This window comes from Verticillium dahliae, genomic scaffold (assembly GCF_000150675.1).
Source record: "Verticillium dahliae VdLs.17 supercont1.3 genomic scaffold, whole genome shotgun sequence".
In the NCBI taxonomy this organism is placed as follows: Eukaryota; Fungi; Ascomycota; class Sordariomycetes; order Glomerellales; family Plectosphaerellaceae; genus Verticillium; species Verticillium dahliae.
The window spans coordinates 468,201-487,270 of NW_009276940.1; the positions used below are offsets into that span (position 1 = coordinate 468,201).

General features: G+C 55.2%; 2 protein-coding genes across 2 annotated transcripts; one reads left to right on the plus strand and one right to left on the minus strand.

Annotated features, from left to right (window-relative positions):
* Positions 1 to 1,934: 1,934 nt before the first annotated feature.
* Positions 1,935 to 6,397, minus strand: VDAG_01775 (BR serine/threonine-protein kinase; the record flags this gene model as incomplete). The annotated part of the gene is made up of 5 exons (XM_009657804.1): positions 1,935 to 2,637; positions 2,698 to 3,006; positions 3,074 to 4,869; positions 4,943 to 5,665; positions 5,724 to 6,397. 5 exons carry the CDS (start codon positions 6,395 to 6,397, stop codon positions 2,417 to 2,419), a joined length of 3,723 nt encoding a protein of 1,240 aa, XP_009656099.1. The 3' UTR covers positions 1,935 to 2,416.
* A 1,886-nt stretch (positions 6,398 to 8,283) lies between these two features.
* VDAG_01776 (uncharacterized protein) lies at positions 8,284 to 11,864 on the plus strand (the record flags this gene model as incomplete). Its single annotated transcript, XM_009657805.1, has 5 exons — positions 8,284 to 9,570; positions 9,623 to 10,501; positions 10,554 to 10,626; positions 10,676 to 11,417; positions 11,492 to 11,864. 5 exons carry the CDS (start codon positions 8,284 to 8,286, stop codon positions 11,862 to 11,864), a joined length of 3,354 nt encoding a protein of 1,117 aa, XP_009656100.1.
* Between the last annotated feature and the right edge of the window lie 7,206 nt (positions 11,865 to 19,070).

Sequence of the window (19,070 nt, forward strand, 5' to 3'; positions counted from 1 at the left end):
TCCACAACCAGACTGGTATGGATGGGTAGGAGGTTGGATCCAAGAAATAATAAGGCAAGAAGAGGGGAGGAGGGGAAGGAAGAAGACGGGATTGACTCTTTGAGCTTCGGCAGAGGGCACGCTGAGGGCAGGGACGACCGACCGATGACGGAAGGGTCCACGGCGATAAGGCGGCAGCAGCGACGATGCGCTTGCCTTTGCCCCAGGAAGGCACTGATCTGAGAGGTGAAGGCAAGAAGGGTACCTACGTACCTACCTAAGGTACCTAGGTAGGCGATTGAGGAGGGGCCGCAGCGCGCGCGCTCTCGGTGGGTGGGTACAAAGCGCGCCGCCGGGCGTCCCATACAATTCCTCGGTACCTCGATCCACCTCGGGATCTCTTCCGAAGCAGCTTTCGCCCATTGCCCCAGGCTGCACCTCTATCTTGGTCGGTAGCTACCCTCCCAAGCCTCCTCGCCCTCACCCAACAACGACATGGGCACCCTCCCCCCGGCTCGGCACTCGTCGGGCTGGTTCGGGTGTATGGATGTGCACCTCTGCCGGCAACACTGACGTTTACGGCCTCCCTTGTGACGTTAGCTGCCTGAGCCGGGCCTGGGGAACTATGTCAATCAGCCCGTGACAATTGGGCCAGCCCGCCCGAGTGCTCGTGAAAGTGTGGGGTAGCAGTAGAGTAGCCGACCGATGCCATGTTGACCCGTGAACCGTGTCGGACAGCATGTGTCATTGTCGTCAATGCGGTCATGGCTGCTCACTGCTCACTTTGACTCCCTCGCTCGCCTGGCATGACAAGGTAATGCGCTTCTCTCGCCACTTGTCACTTGTCGGGTCCAGCCAGCTCCCTTGCGAGCGCAACCTGACGAACGAAGCCTGTCTCCACATACCGCCGCCGGCCTTCCCCGCGGCCGGTTTGGCGGGCCCTCCCCGTGGGCATTGTGAGAAAACTGATTCAGCGTCGAACAGAGAGGGAACAGAAAAAAAAAAAAAAGATCAATCCTCCCCTACCACCAGCAAGTCACTTCTGAACGCCGACCTCGGATCTGCAGACCGGAATCCACTGCCGACACCATCAATTGAACTGAATGCTGGCACACTACACCATGATAAGATGAAACATCGCGAACCTTGAAATCCAAGCTGTGACTCCCACAAGCTGTGCCGACCCCCCCCCCCTCCATTTTTAGGTACACTCATCCCCCCGGCCGAGCAACCGAGGCTCGCCACATCGTTGGCCCCCCCCCCGAAACCTCACCTCAAGTAACCGGTTCTATCCGTCAACAGCTAAACAACCTTTACCGCCCCGTCAACTCACACATCATTTTGAGACGGCCATCGGCGCTACGATTGCCTTCCCCTCGGTCCGCTAATTAGGCCCTGATCGTCTCGAGCATTTGGCGTTAAATGTATTTGGCATCGAGTGACTTCTTGAAAACGGCACTAGCGTGCTATTTTGGAGGTACCTCTTTTACCCTTGTTCTGTTTCGATTTTGGACGGCCGGGTTAAAGTTGTTCCCTTGGAATTGCTTACATGATCACTGCAGGGCTAGAGAGGAGGCCAGGAGTGTGGCATCTTTTTGGCACCAAAAGGGTGCTCTGAGCAATTGGCACGAAGTTAAAAATCCCTTCCTATTTAGGGAAGGTCTAAATGGAACAGGGCCCCTGCTAGCGCGGTACATTCATTATGTAACCACCTGGCCCTACCGTGTATTTGGCCAAAAACGCCTGTTAAATCAGGTAAAGCGCCGTCGGCACGGACCACATCTCATGCAGGTCAATGGACTTTTGGTGCCAAATGCTTGAGACACTCAGGGCCTAACTTGGCTTTCACTCGCCAATTGCTCTCCTGTCATTCATGGCTCGTCGGCAAGCCGAGGTACCGGTACTTCACATCATCCACCCTACTGAGGGACCAAAGTCTCGGGCTCGGCTGAGGCTGAGGTAACAAGCTTGTGTGTTTCTGCTAACAACTCTGTACACAGTGTGATGGTCTGGACAGCGAAGACAAGAGTGGGCGAAAAGTAAAAGAGAATGCAATAGTAGAGGTCGTACAAGGACTTTGAACATCCAACTCCCACTCATTATCTATCCCTGACGCTTATCAAGCTGACAGGAGGCATCTTCCTAACTGTCAGACAAGCAGGCACTCCTGCTGCTTGCCCTCCTCTCGCTCCCTCCACCCTGTGAAAGAATATCAAAACAGAAAATTCAGTGAAGCAGAACAAAGGAGAGAATGATAAAAAGGAATGGTTGTCCATCCTGACCAGCATGAAACAGCAAACAATACCCATGGTCAGCCAGATCCCTCTGGCCGAGTTGTTCTTCCAGGACGCCTCCGCAATAATGAATGCCAACGCCAATCGCCTGTCGCCAATGCAACATGTGCTGAACCACTTTTGCGCAATCCTACCCATCACTCTCATGAATTCAGCGTCTTGATCATCATCTTCGACTTGCGCTTGTCCGTCACCAGCAGGTGACGCGATCCAAATACCGACTTGATCGTGTCCACAACCTTCTGAAAGCTGCTGGCGGCCCCTCGTTCCTGCGTAAAACGCACAATGCTCAAGGACCCTCGCTTGCCGTGCTCGATGACCGTCATGATCTCCATGGCAAAAGACACTTCCTTGATGTTCAGGTCTGGAGTGTCTAGTCAGCACCGAGTTACGGGCAATAGCAGCGAGTCCTTTTTTGACTTACAGTTCTTCGACCCAATGCGAGCGAACACAACGTTTCTCTCCTTATCCACCTGGATGTCGCGGATTCCATATCGCCGCCAGTCCTTCAGCAGGATGGCGAGCTCTTGGCGTGCACGCTTGCGAGACACGACAAGACACATGTGGCTTGTCGCCGGCTTCACACCAAACAGGCGTGCGAGCCATGTCTGATGCACCTCAATTTTTCTAACCCCAGAGTCTGACTCCGTGATGCTTTGGTCCCCATGTTGGCTGACTTTGCTTCGTCCCGTCTTGCGAGATTCGGGTGATGGCGAGTCCTCGTAATCAGGCCCTGGAAACGTGGTCAGACTACAAAAGGCCGAGAGAGACATATGAAGATCAACCGAAAAAAAACTTACCAGCGATGCTCATGCGGTTCTCTGCCTTGTTGCTCTTCCAGAACAATAGTCCAAACGACTTCTTCTTCTGGGGCGGCGAGAGTGGTCCAGAATGGTGGCGAGACGGCGACGTCGCTTCAGTGCTATAGTCGATGGTCGACTGAGTAGCCATAGTACATGGCCTTGTGTCGGTCGTTTCACGGGAGCTAGAAGTCTGCTTGGTGCGGATGCTCGCCTCGCGCTGATCATCCTCCTTGGCAGATCGCTTGAACCAAGACTTTTTCTTCCGTACAGAATCCGCGCCATGTGAACTGATGTGAGACGCAGACAGCCCCGCAGGAGGTTCATCATCGTGAATCGCGCCGTGCATGTACACTTGACGCAGGCCGGCGCCTTCAACCGCACTAGCTGGTTGATGTGAATGCTTCTTTCGTACATTGAGTGGTGCAGGCACGGGGCTTGTTGCTGTGGGAGAGTTGACGACTCGAATCGTTTCGCCCACGCGAGACAAGTAATCCAGTCCGTCGGCATCTGCCCGACCTCGAGGCGTTCTAGGAGGTGCAGAAACGATGCGTGATCTCTCAATGTCCACGTGTTGGATTTGTGGAGGGACTTCACGCCCATTCTCACTGATAGAAGCAAGCTTTTCATGACCTTTGTCGTATGTTGGGGCCGAAACAACTCTACGGTCGTGTTTGGGCAGTAGTACTGGTAGAGCAAGGCGATTGACCTGTTCAATAATCCTGTTGAAGCCACCTGCTTGGTCCTCTCGTCCTTGCTGGGAAGACTCTACCTGTGGAGTTGGAGAACCCGGAGTCTGAGGCGGCAGTGGCGGCAACGGTCGCGAATCCCAAGGATGATTTGTGATGGTTGGTGCAGTGGGCGTGAAGACCGAAGGAGCTCCAGTGGTCGTGAAAGACAAGGGCGTCGAGGCCCGTCGTCCATTCGAGCCCACATCAAGCGGCAGCTCGCTAATATCAGATCCAATGGCTGAACTGTTGAACGCATCATCGCAATCCTTTGCGATGCTGTTTGAGAAATTGCGGACCTCTTCATTGACCATGGCATGTGGATCAGGCGGCCTGACTATCTTCAGTCTTGGCTTCGGTCGTGGCCGGTCCATAACCTTGCGGTGCTTCGGCGGACTGAGGACGTTTTCAGAAGCCCATTCTGACTGACGTGGTGCTAGAGAGTTACTGGCGTTGCTCATTGCTCCCCGTCGAACGCTCTGCTTCCCGCGGCGATGATCAACCGATGGGTTCCTGGCCTGGGAAAAGTCGACTCTGCGTTTGCGCCGCGAAGCTGAGCGGCTATAAGATCCTCCCTGCCGACTGCTCGCCACTGAACCCATGGAGCCTCGTGAGGACGGGAAGCGACCGCTAACAGCAGTTCGCTGCGAGTCGACTCGTGTGTGGCGACCAGTTGAGCGCGTGCCCGTCCTTGTGATCTGGGAGGTATACGTGTCTTCTCGCGCATAGCTCTTGCTGGGTTGATTTCTCCGGTGCACGACAATTCTGGCATGGCTTACTTGCGAATTCGCACGCATGGGACGACTCGAGTTGTACGGGTCGTAGCTCTTGACCGTGCCGACGTCGGTGTCAGGAACATTGGAGATGACAGTAAACTTGGAAATGCTTCTGCCTAGGCCGTGAGCTCGCGGCTGGGTGAACTCGCAGGTTGACACACGCTTCTTCCAGGCTGGCTGGTGAAGGTGATGATAGTCGCTCGGCGATTGGGAGACTTCCGGAAGAAAGTTTTCCAGTTGTTTCTGTCGATACTGCTGGAGCAGCCAGTAGAAGAGTTTTTGATCATTTTTCCTAGACATGACTTGTCAGTACCCATGAACCCTGCCTGTTCCAGATTGATATTAGACAAGAAGAGGTGACCTACGATGAATCGAGAAGCATGAGCTTGATCTGATGTTCGGAGAACATATGCCACAGCGAGCGTAATTGTCTCACTAGATGGTCGTCGACCTCCTGAGGCTTCAGAGGAGTGTAGTCGAAACCTTCACGGATGTTTCGTGGCTGCCCAGCTTTGGTGCCAAAATTGTCAAGGTAATCGTACTTGCGAATCAAAGGGTGGCGCCACATGTCTTTGAGACTGATTCGAATGTCTGGATTGACTTGGAGCATGCGACAGATGAGGTCCTTTGCTTCGGGGCTGAGACACTCGGGCATCTCGTATATCCCTTTTTTGGTCCTTGCAAGGAGGATGCGAATGTCGGGGTCGTCGAAAGGCAGTCGAGCAGCCAGGATGGCGTAAAGAATAACACCCATCGACCATACGTCAGCCCTGTCTCCGCGGTAGTGCTTGTTCTTCAACAGCTCAGGCGCAGCATAGTGTGGACTGCCACATGCAGTTTCAAGACGGTGGCCTTCAGATTGATGCAAGGCAGCCATGCCAAAGTCTGCAATCTTGATCTGATTTTCGGCGTTCAGCAGGATGTTCTCGGGTTTCAAGTCGCGATGACAGATGTTGAAGGCGTGGCAATGCTGCATGGCGCTCATGATCTGTCGGAAAAAGTACATGGCCGCCTCTTCGTTGAGACGCCCATTGGTATTGATGTAGTCGAAGAGGTCACCCTTGTCGACGTATTCAAGCACCAGATAGCTATGCACGAGTGAGCCACGCTTGCCACATCTTGATCGACTCACACCATTCGACTTACATTTCAGAGCGATTCTCCCAAATATCATACACCTTCATGACGTTGGGGTGGTCAACAAGCTTGAGAATGGCGACTTCACGCTCAATGGACATTGGCACACGCATCTCGCCGTCGATCCGGTCCGGGAGACTATCATCGTACTGGTGGAGAGCGGCGAGGCTGCCGTGTTGAATCAGATATGCCGTCTTCTTCGGAATAATCTTGACGGCAGCGAGCTCTCCGGAGAGGCGGTGTCGGCATAGTCGAACGCGTGCTGATGACCCCTTCCCCAAAGTCTTGCCCAGCTGCCAAGGCCCAACCTGGGTCTTGTAGCTGCAATTGCTGCTTCGATTGCTCGAAGGGGCAGTAGATGCTTGCGAGACTCGCTTGGAAGGGTCGGTCTCTTGGACGGCCCTCGTTCGCGGATGACGCGGTTGCGGTCCCGGAGGCGGTGCAGCACAGTTGTGGCCTCCGTCAGGAGCATGCGGCTCGGACACAGTAGGTTCATCCGGCATCTCAATGTCAGGATTAATGAGTGACACGACGGGGTCGATTCGAGCACCGTTGGCTTCGGGGCCATGAGACTTGGGCGACTTGGCCGAGGTGTTGGGCAAGTTGTTGTTGATCCGATAGGTAGCGTCGCCCAGAGGAGGCCGAACGGCCGCGGACGACTTGAGACGCCCGGCTTCCGACATGATGCTGCGAACCAGTATAGGCGATTATAGCATGTCGGTGGGAGTACCTGTGAAACTGTGTTGGAAGGCACCTCAAAAGGTTATGCAGTGGAAAGCAGATAGAAGTCAACGAAGGAGTGCGACCGCGAACCCAGCGAGTGACGGACAAAACCGACCATACGATGCGGTTCGGTTAGGGCGAAGAGGACGAAGGCTTTTTTGGTGATGCAGTTGGAAGGTGGTCCCGAATAGCCAAAGATGCTGAAGGAGAGAAGTGCGTCGGGAGTGGTGAGGAACTGGACCAAGCGAGTGTAGGTCAGCCGGAGCAGGAGGTGCGAAGAGAGCTGAAGAAGAGAGGGCAGACAGGCTGACGCGACTGTTTTGGCGGCCGTTGAGGAATGCAGCTGAGCGGGGTTGGCGATGCTTCCATGTCATGTCAGGAGGACCGAAGGGAGGAGGTGCCTTCCACGGTGAATTTCTTGTCAGGAGCGTGCTTGCTTCGAGACCCCTGCCTCCTCCATCGTTTTCTGGCCATTCCTTCCATCCTTCTTCTCATGCGCGGCATCGCTGCCAACCTCCATTATTTTCTGGCTCGATCCTGTCACCACTTTCACGCATGTGGTTCTTTAGTGATGTGAGCGAAGCAACGTGACCCGAGCCAACCACACCACCAAGGCGCGATGCTTTGGACGCGACAGACGCCTTGTGCTCATGTCACCTTATGCTCATGTCACTACGTAGCAGATTCTAACCACACAGGCTTCTCGGTCATCTTTTCACGACTGTCATGGTGACCGAAATGGGACATCAATGAGCACTCTAGGTATGGTGTGGACTGGTGGCTCATCATCGGAAATCGCTGCCTACGACCACTGGAGCCGCCCGAAGGAACGAGAACCCGGGTGCCTGCGCTGTATATCTTGCGCTGATATTGCCTCCAAGCATCTACAATAGGTAGTTATACGTCAGTTAACGTGGCATTAATCGTTCGGCAGATACTAGACTGAAGGCTGGGGTTCCCGTGTACATTGCGCGGTTTCTCACGGGAAGCAGGCCAAGGTCTGATATCCACGTAGAACCAGAAATGGGGGGGTGGTTGTTTCTGGAATGTTGGGGTTCTTAATAAAGAAATACTAGTATTTGAGCTCATGCCATCCGCAGACTATCAGAAGGACTTTCGATCGTCCGATGGTGGACACAATAACGAGGTCATCGCTAACGGTCGATCCCCCAACGTCGGATACAGCGATGTATGAAATAAAGAACTTGTGTTGAGCAGCAAGCAGGCGATGGGAAAACCTGAAGAACCATAATCGCAAAGGTGAACGGAGTTTGGAGGCCTGGAGAAGGCCCGAAGAAACGACAGACAACGTGTCAACGTCAGGCTGGAGCCGAGCAATGGAAGGGATGAAGTTGGATTCACTTGCGCGCCGACGACTGACCAGCGCACTGACGTCCACTGAAGATCGGCCTAGCTCCACCTGCCCGTTCTGGTCAGACAGACAAGACACACAGGTCAATTGGCAAGCATTGGCAAGCGTTGGCAAGCATTGGCAAGCGTTGGCAAGCGTTGGCAAGCTTGGCGAGGTACTTTGTCTGCACTCCAAAAACTTAGGTAAGCAAGAAGCTGTACCACCTCGACGACACCTTCGAGGGCCCCACCACGTGCCTCAGCCGACGCGAACTGACAAAGAGGCAACGCGTCCAATCGCGTCGCACATGACACTAGGCACGGAAAGCCTCTTTACAGCCTACCCATGCCGAACACCATCCCTCAGACCCAGGATATCCGACCTCTCTTCGCGAGATCGTGACATTCCACGGTTTGCTGACTGAGCCCCTCGTCCGTTGCTGCCAACGCAATCTCCCCCGACGACTACCTTGGGAGATCGAGGACCACCATCGCCATGGCGTCCGACGCCACCTCACGGCGACGGAGCCGGCGTGAACGCGAAGACAGCGACGAGGAAGAACACGGAGCCCCTCGGCGTCAGAGGCGTAGAGTCACCGAATACGAATCCGAAGATAGCGACGGGGACGACACCAGCGAACAACAAGAGAACGAGCGAGCCTCCAGAACAAATGGCGCCGCCAAGCCCGATTTCGACGAGGACGGTTTCCAGCCTGGCGCTATTCGGCGTGTCAAGGTGGAAAACTTTGTGACCTACGAGAAGGCCGAGTTCTTCCCCGGCCCCAACCTCAACATGGTCATCGGTCCCAACGGTACCGGCAAGAGCTCGTTGGTCTGCGCCATCTGCCTCGGCCTGGGGTACAGCCCCAAGCATCTAGGCCGTGCAGGTAGCGTTAAAGAGTTTGTCAAGCACGGAAAGGCCACGGCCACCATCGAGATTGAGCTCCAGAGGCGCCGGCAGGATCGGAGGAACCACGTCGTCCAGGTCCAGATCGACCGTGAGCGCAACAGTTCCCGATTTCGACTCAACGGCAAGGAGGCGACGCACAAGGCCGTCCAGGGCCTCATGAGGGACCTCAGTATCCAAGTAGACAACCTTTGCCAATTCCTGCCCCAGGATCGGGTCGTCGAGTTCGCCGGTTGCACGCCGGTCGATTTGCTACACGAAACCCTGAGGGCCGCAGCAGACCCTCAAATGCTGAGGTGGCAGACGGAGCTACAGGAACTTCACAAGGACCACAAGGACCTTCAACAGCGATCAGGCTCCCACGCCGAGACGCTAGCCAATCTCGAAAACCGGCAGCAGGCCATGCAAGCGGACGTGGACCGGTTCCGAGAAAGAGAGGAGGCGCTGGTACGCATCGATGATTTGGGGGATGCCCGAAAGATCGCCCACTACCTCTTCCTGCGTACCAAATACCGAGAGACTGAGCGCGCCTACAAAGACGCCAGGCATCTCCTGCAGCAACTGGAGAGCGAATCAGCCCCGGCCCTGGAAGCAGTGAACAGCAAACAGCGCTATCACGCTGCTGTCGCTGCTGCCGTCCAAGCCCGACACGCTGCAGTCAGGGCCGTGGACGGGGCCGCAGACCGAGCACTGAATGCGTGTGAGAACTCACAGGAAGAGATGGCCCAGTGTCAGGCTAAGATAGACGCCGAAAAGAAAGTTTTCGATGTGAAGAAGAGGGAGCTGGGCCTGATCAAGACCAGGATCGGTCAGCTGGAACGGCGACTGAAGAACAAACCGTCTGATTTTGACCCCAAAGAATGGAATCAGAAGATTGTGAGTGTGTCGTCTCACTTGCTTGCCGAACAAAATTTAACCCCCCTTTCAGCGTGCCCAAGAACACTCGATTCGGGAGCTCGAGGCCGAGGATCGCCAGATACAGACGCGAATACGCGATGTCCAGGAGCGAGGCCGACGGGTCAGGGATGAGCAGAACACGCTGGCGCGGGATCTCTCTGACCTGGATACCCAAGAGGGACAACAACTCAAGGTCCTCGAGAAGCATTTCCCCGACGTTGCGGCAGCTTGGAAGTGGCTACGAGAAAATGGCGAAGAATTTCAGCAGGAAGTCTTTGGGCCACCCATGCTTTGCTGCAATGTCAAGGACAAACGGTATTCTGACCACATCCAAGCCATGCTGCAGCTTGACGATTTCATGTGCTTCACCGCTCAGACGGTGGATGACCACAAGAAGTTGAGCGCTCAACTGTACGGTAAGCTCGGGCTGTCAGTCAGCATCCGGACCTGCCGCAGCTCCTTCTCGTCGTTCAACAAGCTTCCCGCCGAGGAAGCCCAGCGCATGGGCTTTGACTGCTGGGCGATCGACCAGTTGAGCGGTCCCGAGCCGGTCCTCGCAATGCTTTGTAACGAAAAGAAGCTTCATCTAGCAGGTATCGGGCTCAAGGATGTCAATGAGACCCAATACGAAGCTCTTATGCAGGAGGACAAGGTGCAAAACTGGGCGACCGGTAATCAATTGTATGCTGTGAAACGCCGAAGAGACCTGAAGGCGGTTTCCAACACAACCCGCGAAATACAGCCAGGCCGTTGGTGGAAAGACGAAGTGGATTTGGCCGAGAAGCAGGAGCTACAACGGCGCCTCGACGAGGTCAAGCAGAACATGGCAGTTCTTCGGGAGGAGAACACGAGCATCAAGAAGGAAGCCGAGGAGAACCACGCACAGCGAGAGTCCATCCTGGCAGTGACGGTCAGAGAACAAGCTTCAATTTCTTGAAGTACCAATGCTAATGTCGGTGTAGGAGGACCTGAAAGAACAGAAAAAGGTACTCCAGAAGGAGTTCAGCGAGTACCAAGCCATTCCAGCGAAGCTCGGTGAGTGACCTAGATTCGTGACGTGGCAAGCTGAGCTAATGTCGAACAGAACATGAAAAGAAGTTGGGCGTTAAGAAGCAAGACGAGCTGGAGTCGTGCCGCGCAGTCATTATCGATCTTGAAGTGCAATGCGATAAAGCTGTACTGGAGACTGCTCGTGCAGGCTTGACGTATCAGCAGAATATCGCAAACATGCACGACGCCCAGCAAGCACTCATCGAGGGCCAGATCCGTGAGATTGAGGCACGGTCTGACTTTGAAGGGCTCAAGGATAAGAACACAACACTCGTGAAAAGGTTGGACCATGAGAAGAGGAAGATTGCTGAGGTCGAGAGGGAGAAACAGTCTTCGAAGTATGAGGCCAGAGAAGCTCACGACAAGGTTCAGGAGATGTGCGTCCAAGCGGCAGATCCGGCTGCACGACAGGTTTACCTCACTGAGATGGCTGCCGGCAAGACGCTCGAGGATATCGACAACGAGATCAAGGCCGAGAGCGCCAAGCTCGAGCTGCTCCACGCCAACCCCAATGCCATGCGTGACTACGACAAGCGAGCCAAAGACATTGAAAAGATCCGTCGCGAGATGGAAGAAGCACAGAGCAAGAGCGACCAGCGGATGCGACAGATCACAAGGCTCCGCGAGAAATGGGAGCCGAAGCTTGAGGAGCTTGTCAGGCAGATCAACGACGCGTTCGCATACAACTTTGAGCAGATCAACTGCGGTGGCGAGGTGCGCATTCACAAAGACGAAGACTTTGACCAGTGGGCACTAGACATCATGGTCAAGTTCAGGTACGCTTCTTTCCCTCGCAAATATCTTATCACGCGACCACTGGTATGCGCGGGATTCTAACAATTCACGGCAGGCAAAGCGAAACTCTGCAGAAGCTCGACCAGCACCGACAATCCGGCGGCGAGCGCGCCGTGTCGACCATTTTCTTCCTTATGGCGCTTCAGTCCATGGCGCGCTCGCCCTTCCGTGTCGTCGACGAGATCAACCAGGGCATGGACCCGCGCAACGAGCGCATGGTGCACGAGCGCATGGTCGAGATTGCGTGCCGCGAGCACACGAGCCAGTACTTCCTCATCACGCCGAAGCTGCTCACGGGCTTGAGGTACGACGAGCGCATGCGTGTACTGTGTATCGCCAGCGGCGAGCACATGCCCACCGAGGGCAAGAAGCTCGACTTTGGAAGGTGTCTGCAGATCCACAAGCGCAGCATCGGCGCCGCCGCGTGATTTTTTTTTCTCTCTCTGTTCCTCTCAACGTCTGGAAAAAAACATCGTTCGTGGCCCGGATGGAGGCTAGAGGTGGGCCAGTTTGGCCGAATAGTGCACCGTGGTCTTTTGTGAGGCGTTCTCGCGACATCCGGAAACGGTAACCGCCGCGGCGCGGGGGCTGTCAAAGGTCAGTTATCATGGCTAGTGTATTTTGGTGAGGTTAGCAAGGCGTTCTGGGCGGGTGGACGGACTGGAAGGAGCCAAACAGCTGTCAGGATCATCGTGTGGCTATTTCATAGGAGCTGCAAATATACCGTCGACCATGGTTCGCTATTTCCTCCTTACAAGAGACGCAGACGTTGTCGCATGACGCCCAACTTCCTAGCCATGCCATCGTGATTGGGTTGCAGGGTAGCAGAAGAGGTGAGTGTATTGCCGGCAATAATCCTCCCGGGCTGGGAGGGCACATTGTGCCTGGCCGCGGCCACTCTTGTCAGGCGAATGAAACCGGCGCAGAGTCTTCATCCTCTGGTTTCCATGGATGAAGATGGCCCGCCGGTTGTTTATGGCTAGACAAGCCCCGAACACAAGCTTTCGCGGCACCAAGCGGGCAATCGTCGGCCCCGGAAGCTTAGGACAAGTCTACTACCGCCACTAGGCTTTTTTGCTCTCAATATGCCCTGATAACAGGTTATCTTACAGACAAGAAGTATACGTTTGTGCAACATTGCGCCAGGCTTCACGGATGCTCGTGTAGATGGATACAGGACGATCACGAGATGAGAATGCATCAGGTTGTCTTTCTGGCTACCCAACGCGTGCATGCCGTCGGAAGACCCGAATGATAATGGTGCATAATGACCGAGATATACTTCACCAGCGCAGTGTCATGGCCGACGCATCATCACCAGTCACAAGCTACTGTACAATACCGGCGAACTATAACAGTTGTCTCGCGCGGACCGTACCGAACAGTTGACGCTGCAACGCGTGAGCATGTATTCGTTGGACGGAAATGCTCGCGCCTGACGGACCTTGCGAGGACGGCCCAGCCTGCCCATCCCAAGACATTGGATGAGGCGCAACCGCGCGGGCCGGAGATTTTGCGCCGGATGGAGTGGTAGTATTGACGTTGAACGGATGGTCCGGGAGGAGAAGAATCACAGCAGCATGTCAGGTCCGTGTGCGTCCAAGCTTACACGCTAGTAGAGCTGCTGAGAATCAATTCGACTGCGACGTTAGCTTGAAAAAGCAATAGACCGCACGTCAACTGTGAACTGGCACGTTGATGTCCTGTCATGAGAAGCAATTGCTTGTTGATTGGTTCAGTAAAAGCTTTGCCAACACACCAAAAAGCACCGACTGATAGATAGCTAAGCCAATCGAGGAGCTTGAGTCATTCTCAACATGTCACTCGCCAGCAGGACGGGCCTGCATGGATGGCTATTTCCAGTAGTACTGCCGCCAAGCCAAGGCTAAGCCAGATGTACCCGAGGGGCCGTTGTTCAATATTCAGGCACAGGCGCAGATAGGGCGGCACTTGAGACAGGGCAGGATGCGAATTGAGAACAGGCACTTTCGGACGTGCAACGAATGGCCTGCCTCTTCTTCGAGCTGCCCGCCACATTGAGGAGGTACAAGAAAGGAGTGAGCGCTGCTGGTGACGAATGAAGCTCACGTACCATGTATGCCCGGCTCGTTACACGTTGTCGATCACCATGTTGCAGCACCCATTTGGTGAAGAAGAGAGACATTGACAAGCAAACTGCCAGCCGCTATTGATGTGGTCTTGTTATCAAGCGAATGAAGCGGCGAGCTTCCATCCCCCAAAAAGCCACACAAATGAGTCGCTCGTGGCAGCCACGTCGTGTCACACAGTTCGCCCAAGCAGACAAGGCCTGCTTGCTTGTCAATCAGACCAGAGTTCCTGCTACCAGGGCGGGCTGGCTTCCAGGTTCTTCGGGACCCAAAGAAGAGATGAGACGGAACGGGAGCCGTGATTGTGGCGCGGCCCAACCCCTGAGCGCTATGCCCATAGCGTGCGCGCGGATCGTCCGGAGTGACATCGAGTACGTCATTTGTCAGGAGGCATCCTTGGCCAATGAAGCACGGTTAATAATGAGGTGCTGGAGATACATGCTTAGGGAAGAGGACCAGACACCTGCGTCGTTCGCTTGAGGCCAGGGCAGACATACTGTGGTTGTGCGCCCAGAAAAGCGCCAGCCGCCAGATGGTCCACTACCGCAGATGCGAATGTACATACGAAAGCGAGAAAGCGAGAAAACATGACGCGCGTGATGCTTCCTTCGAAGTCTCAAACGGGCAGCACAATAAAAAACCCAAAAAAACCAAAAAAAACTGAAGCGGCAGTAGTGACAAGAAACAGAGTACTTCACCAGATGATTGACAGAGCCAAACGAATCGCCACTCTGGCTCGCTGAAATGTAGCCGTAAAGGCGACTGGCGTGGAAAAATTGAAAAGATGTGAAGAGCTTGAGCTTGAAGCTTGATGGTGGATTCTCGAGCTAACAGACTAGCTTGCGAGCATCGCGCCGATTGTTGATTGAACGGGAAAACCTAGACACGGAGCCTGCGACCTTCCCTCCACCTTATGCGACCGTGAAAGAGATAGGACCCCATCAGCGGTAGTCGCTTGTTGTGGTGGTGGGGGAGATCCCAGTGTCTGGCCAATGGCTGAGACATTCACACTGCGCTGCGGGTACGATGATTCGGTCGATTCGACATGAAGCCACAGCCTCTCTCGAGTGCACTTCCTCTGGGGTTGCTCGCTTTGGAGGGAAGTGCCGGGAACGGAGTTCAGTAGCCCAGGCCGCCCAGCAAGCCCACCAGCTCGGCGATGATGCCAATCATCAGGGTGTTACAGCCAAGGCCTGTGAGTCTGTGAGTGCTCATCAAAGTCGATTTGCATCGAGCTCTGAGGTCGAAGCGTATTCTGTCCGCTGCAGGGGCAAGAAGGGGTTGCAGGGGTTGCGGATGTCAGGGACGCGCGGTGGCCACCCCTCTCTCTCTGGTACACATCCTGCGCTTCCTCTTCCGCTGCGGCGTCAAAGGCCTTGGTGATAAGCACAGCAAAGTGCGGTGTTCCCAATTTCCCATCCAAGTTTTGGTTGCAGGATGCGAGGCGCTCGGTTCGACCCTTCGGTCAATTTTGACCAGCCTGCAAGGGGCCCTGGGAGCTTCGCCATAAGGTGGTCGTCTCCTGCCAAGACCAAGCCACTACAAAGGTGATAGGCATCTTGGCTGCTGAGCAGCAAAAGCTGGAAAAAAGCTGGTGACAAATGCGACGTTGGGATGGGGATCTGATCTAGCGGCCGGCCGGTGTGCCCGTGAGACATTGAGGCTAAGGCGAAGACTTGCCCACGACTGGTAGCAGGGCCTTGCCCAGGCAAGGACAGGGTTCCACTGCTAGCACCGTGACATGCCATCGCGACTAGGAAGAGAGGAGCAGCCATGCTCTTGTTGCGAAAAGTTGGCCGAGGGGCGCCACACACGACGTGGTGGATCGCGAGATTTCCGCCAGGGGCTCTAATTCTCTGGGCCCTTGCGGGGTATCCTGTACCACCCCTTTTGTGTGTAGCTGGCCTGCCAGCGAGGGCTTTTCCATGTACACAGTACCAGAATGACACTGATGGGTATGGGCCTGGCCAATGCTGTTCCGGCAATGTGGGAGGGGGACCGGTTTTTAGCAAAATGGATGCGGATGAGGCCAAGCTGAGGGATGGGAAACTCGGGCGAGTTGGTTCTGCGCTGACGGGCAGCTGATGGGGGCGGATTGAACAAGTCGACGAGAGAGACTGAGCTAATAGGGGGTTCAGAGGCTTCAAGGGACCCTGCTCAGCTGGGTTTTACTTTTTCTTCGCTGCGTGTTGTGCTGGACAGGCGGATTGGCGACCGAGTCAAAGAGCCAAGAGGACACTCTGACTCTGTCTTTGGTCGTTCTCATCTCCGTTGATTGCGTTTGGACAGCAAGTGTTGCTTGAATCTTGTTCCTCAGGTTCTGAGAATCGGCATCCTGATGGGCAGTGTCGCCAAGAACGCGGAGCACGCAAGAAAAGAAGGAGAGGGGCCTATGTGGCGCTAGAATGTCCACAATGCTCACAATAATGGTCCGATCTCAACAAGGAATGTAGTGTACCTAGTTCGGACAGGGTGTGGACGTGGTGACTGTACTGTGAGAACATGTCAACCTCCACCAGCAGTCTTGACACTGGCGGTAACAATGTAGGTAGAGTCGACGGGTGGGCAAAGACCCCGCGAGTGCCGGTGTCGTGGCGGCGTGCCTCGGGCTCCGCTGCTTGCCGAGCGCAACATGCTCCCATCATGGCCAAATGAATAGTGGCAGCTGCTGTACCGGGACCGTACCTGTCAGTTCATCGGGCTGATCGGAGCGATGTGGCACCTAGGTCGCTGGTCGATAAGATTGACCATGGCGGTCGTGGAATCGTGGATGATGGATCCCTCAAGGGAAGTTGGGGCCCAAGACGCTTCGAGCCGCGACCGGGATTGCATGACATGACCGATACTGACACTGAACCTCCACGGCGAAAAATGGCGTCGGCAAGGCCGGCCAATATGTGTTATCCCTCGATTCCAAGCTACCGATCCGTGTCTATGCCGGGTGATGTTCGAAGGCCTGGGTGCACCACCAGCTACCTTACCTTACCTACCTAGATAGGCACCTACATGCAAGTAGGTGGGTAGTTAGGTAGGTAGGATTCTGACCGGCCGGCAATGCTGACCAAGTTCATGATACTGGTTCGGTGGTCGTTCTTTCTTAGCTCTTCCGGGCGATGCCCTTTTGGGGGAGGTACCATGTAGGGTGGCGCGGCGCTCCTGCTCAGCAAACCAGCCAATTCCCGATCAAACCTTCTTTTGCAAGTGCCCGGTAACTGCCCCAAGAACATTCCTTGGCTTCAACTTGACGACCCTTTCCCGCGTTGGATGCAGATCAGCACCGTACGTATATTCCGTGGAAGGATGTACCCTTCATGTACCTCCCTCCTTTTCGTTCTTCATCACTGGTGCTGTCTGGGGAAAGGAAAGGTTAGGTGAGGCACCTAGGTAGGTAGGTAGCCACGGAGGGTCTTGCTCTCCCGAGCCCCATCTTCGCCCCCCATTCTCGTCATGCAATCCTTTGACCACGGCAAGATGCATTGCATTCCATTCCTCTTGACCTGTGTCTTGATGAAGAAGATCTCGCAATCCGGACCTGCGGCCGATGGCCGGCACGGCCAATGGGAGCGACATGGGTTGTGGGTAGCCACGGCTGCCTAGAGGCGGGTGGGTATCCAGACCAAGTGAACACGAACTTGAACCTTGCGCGACACGAGGAAAGCAAGAGGCTGAGCCCGAATGCGACAGAATAATAGACAACATCGATGGTTCATTGGCTGCGACGCTGCCTGCTCTCTGCCTTTTACAGTTGTCCTCAACACGAAAGGCACCAGTCTTAGTGGGTAAACCCGACTTCAACCCCCCCCTCCCCGCTACCTTAGGTACCTACCTACCTACTCTGGGATCACCCTCTGCGGCTCATCTCGATCAAGGGCTTCGTGAGGTATCTGAATACGACTTCTTAAAAAAGGCTTGTGCTTGAAGGCTTGTGCTTGTCCGTCAGCCCAGAAGCTCGACGTCCCAGAGAAGGAAGAATTCGCATAATCAACTCGGACCGTGAGAGTAGCATGTTTGAGCAGATGATGCCGACTCTGGTCGTCAACCGGCCCGGGCGTTCTGGTCATGGATTGTTACTCCCGCCTATACAGAGGGGATTCCATGTGCCTATGTCACACAATGGGCCCCTGGTCGCTGGATCTTGTCAGAATCAGATCAGGCGGGATCGCCCATTGACCAAGACGTCCCATCTGCGGCTCTCACTTGCGACCCGACGATCCGCAACTGGCCAGCCCCTGAAATGGTAGCAGACTAACAGACCATTGAAAATAAAATAATTAAAGGAAAAGGAAAAGAGAGGGTTGTGAGCGCAGCAACGAGTCGCGATGCCTTGGATGGAGATGGAGAGAAAGTCAATTGCATGCTTCTCCTGTTGTATCAAGCTGGCCACAACGCACGCTCTGTGTGCAAGATGTTCACGCTCCAGGAAAACAGGGCGCCCTTGGCAACGGACTACCTCATGTACCAGTAAAGTACCTCCGCCTTCCGTTCTCTTGTGTCTGCCGTCCTTCCATTCCGCATCGATGAGATGCGAGGTCTGACATGAGATTTCTTCATGCCACTGTCGTTCTGCCCTTGTTTCTCTTCTCGCATCTGTATGGTCGTGTGTGTGTGTCTCTCTCTCTCTCGGCAAGCCTATCGTTGCTCTTCTGCGTGCCCTGTCTTTCCAGTGCCTTTCACCTCGCACACCTCAGGTGGTCTGTTCGTTTCTGCCCTGTGTACGTCCGTCCCGGCTCACCCAGGCCGGATCCCCCCCCCTCCCCCCCACTGTGGTGCCGAGTGTCCACCCTCACCTCACTGAAAAAGGCACCGTACCTAGCACTGCGAGCCTGATGCCTGGCAGATACCTCCAGACACACACTCACCCCCCCGTCAGCGGCAGCGGGTGTCCACAGCGCTGAGAGCACTACAGCATCATCGACCCGCTCGCCTACTGCATGCGCCTGGGTCTCCGTTCCTCCCTCTGGTCAATCCCAGTCATCCACGTCCCACCCCTCCGTCTGCGCCTCCTTGGCCCTAGCGCGCCCATCTCCTGTCCCCCATCTGCCCCCGGGGCAGATAGGTAGACAGACAGACAGACAGACAGAGAGAGAGACAGAGTGGGCAGGCAAGCAGGTAGCCAGGCAGTGGCAGGCCCAGAGCACTCCTCCCCAAACCTCCCATTCCCATCCCTTCCGCTCCCCGGACATGCCTTAACACCACACTACGTATGCTGCAAGCCTCTTTCCAGCCTCTACCGTGCGGCCCTCTCCACCTTCTCTCTTGCCAACGCGTTCTTCTTTTTTTCCCCCTTCCACCCCCTCCCCCTCCCAATCCCTTGTTTCCTGCCAGCACCAACGGAACATTGAGAGCAAGCTTGCTCCTGCGTTTTGCTGCGTCAGGTTGTGTGAAGTGAATTCGTCCTACACCAACCGACCGACTTGCGAGGTACGGAAACCCAGCACCCGCAACACCAGATAGCGACCAAGCTGGGTGTAGACGCCTCACCTTTTTGGCTGCCATAGACATTGACGGACATCGCCCACGAACACG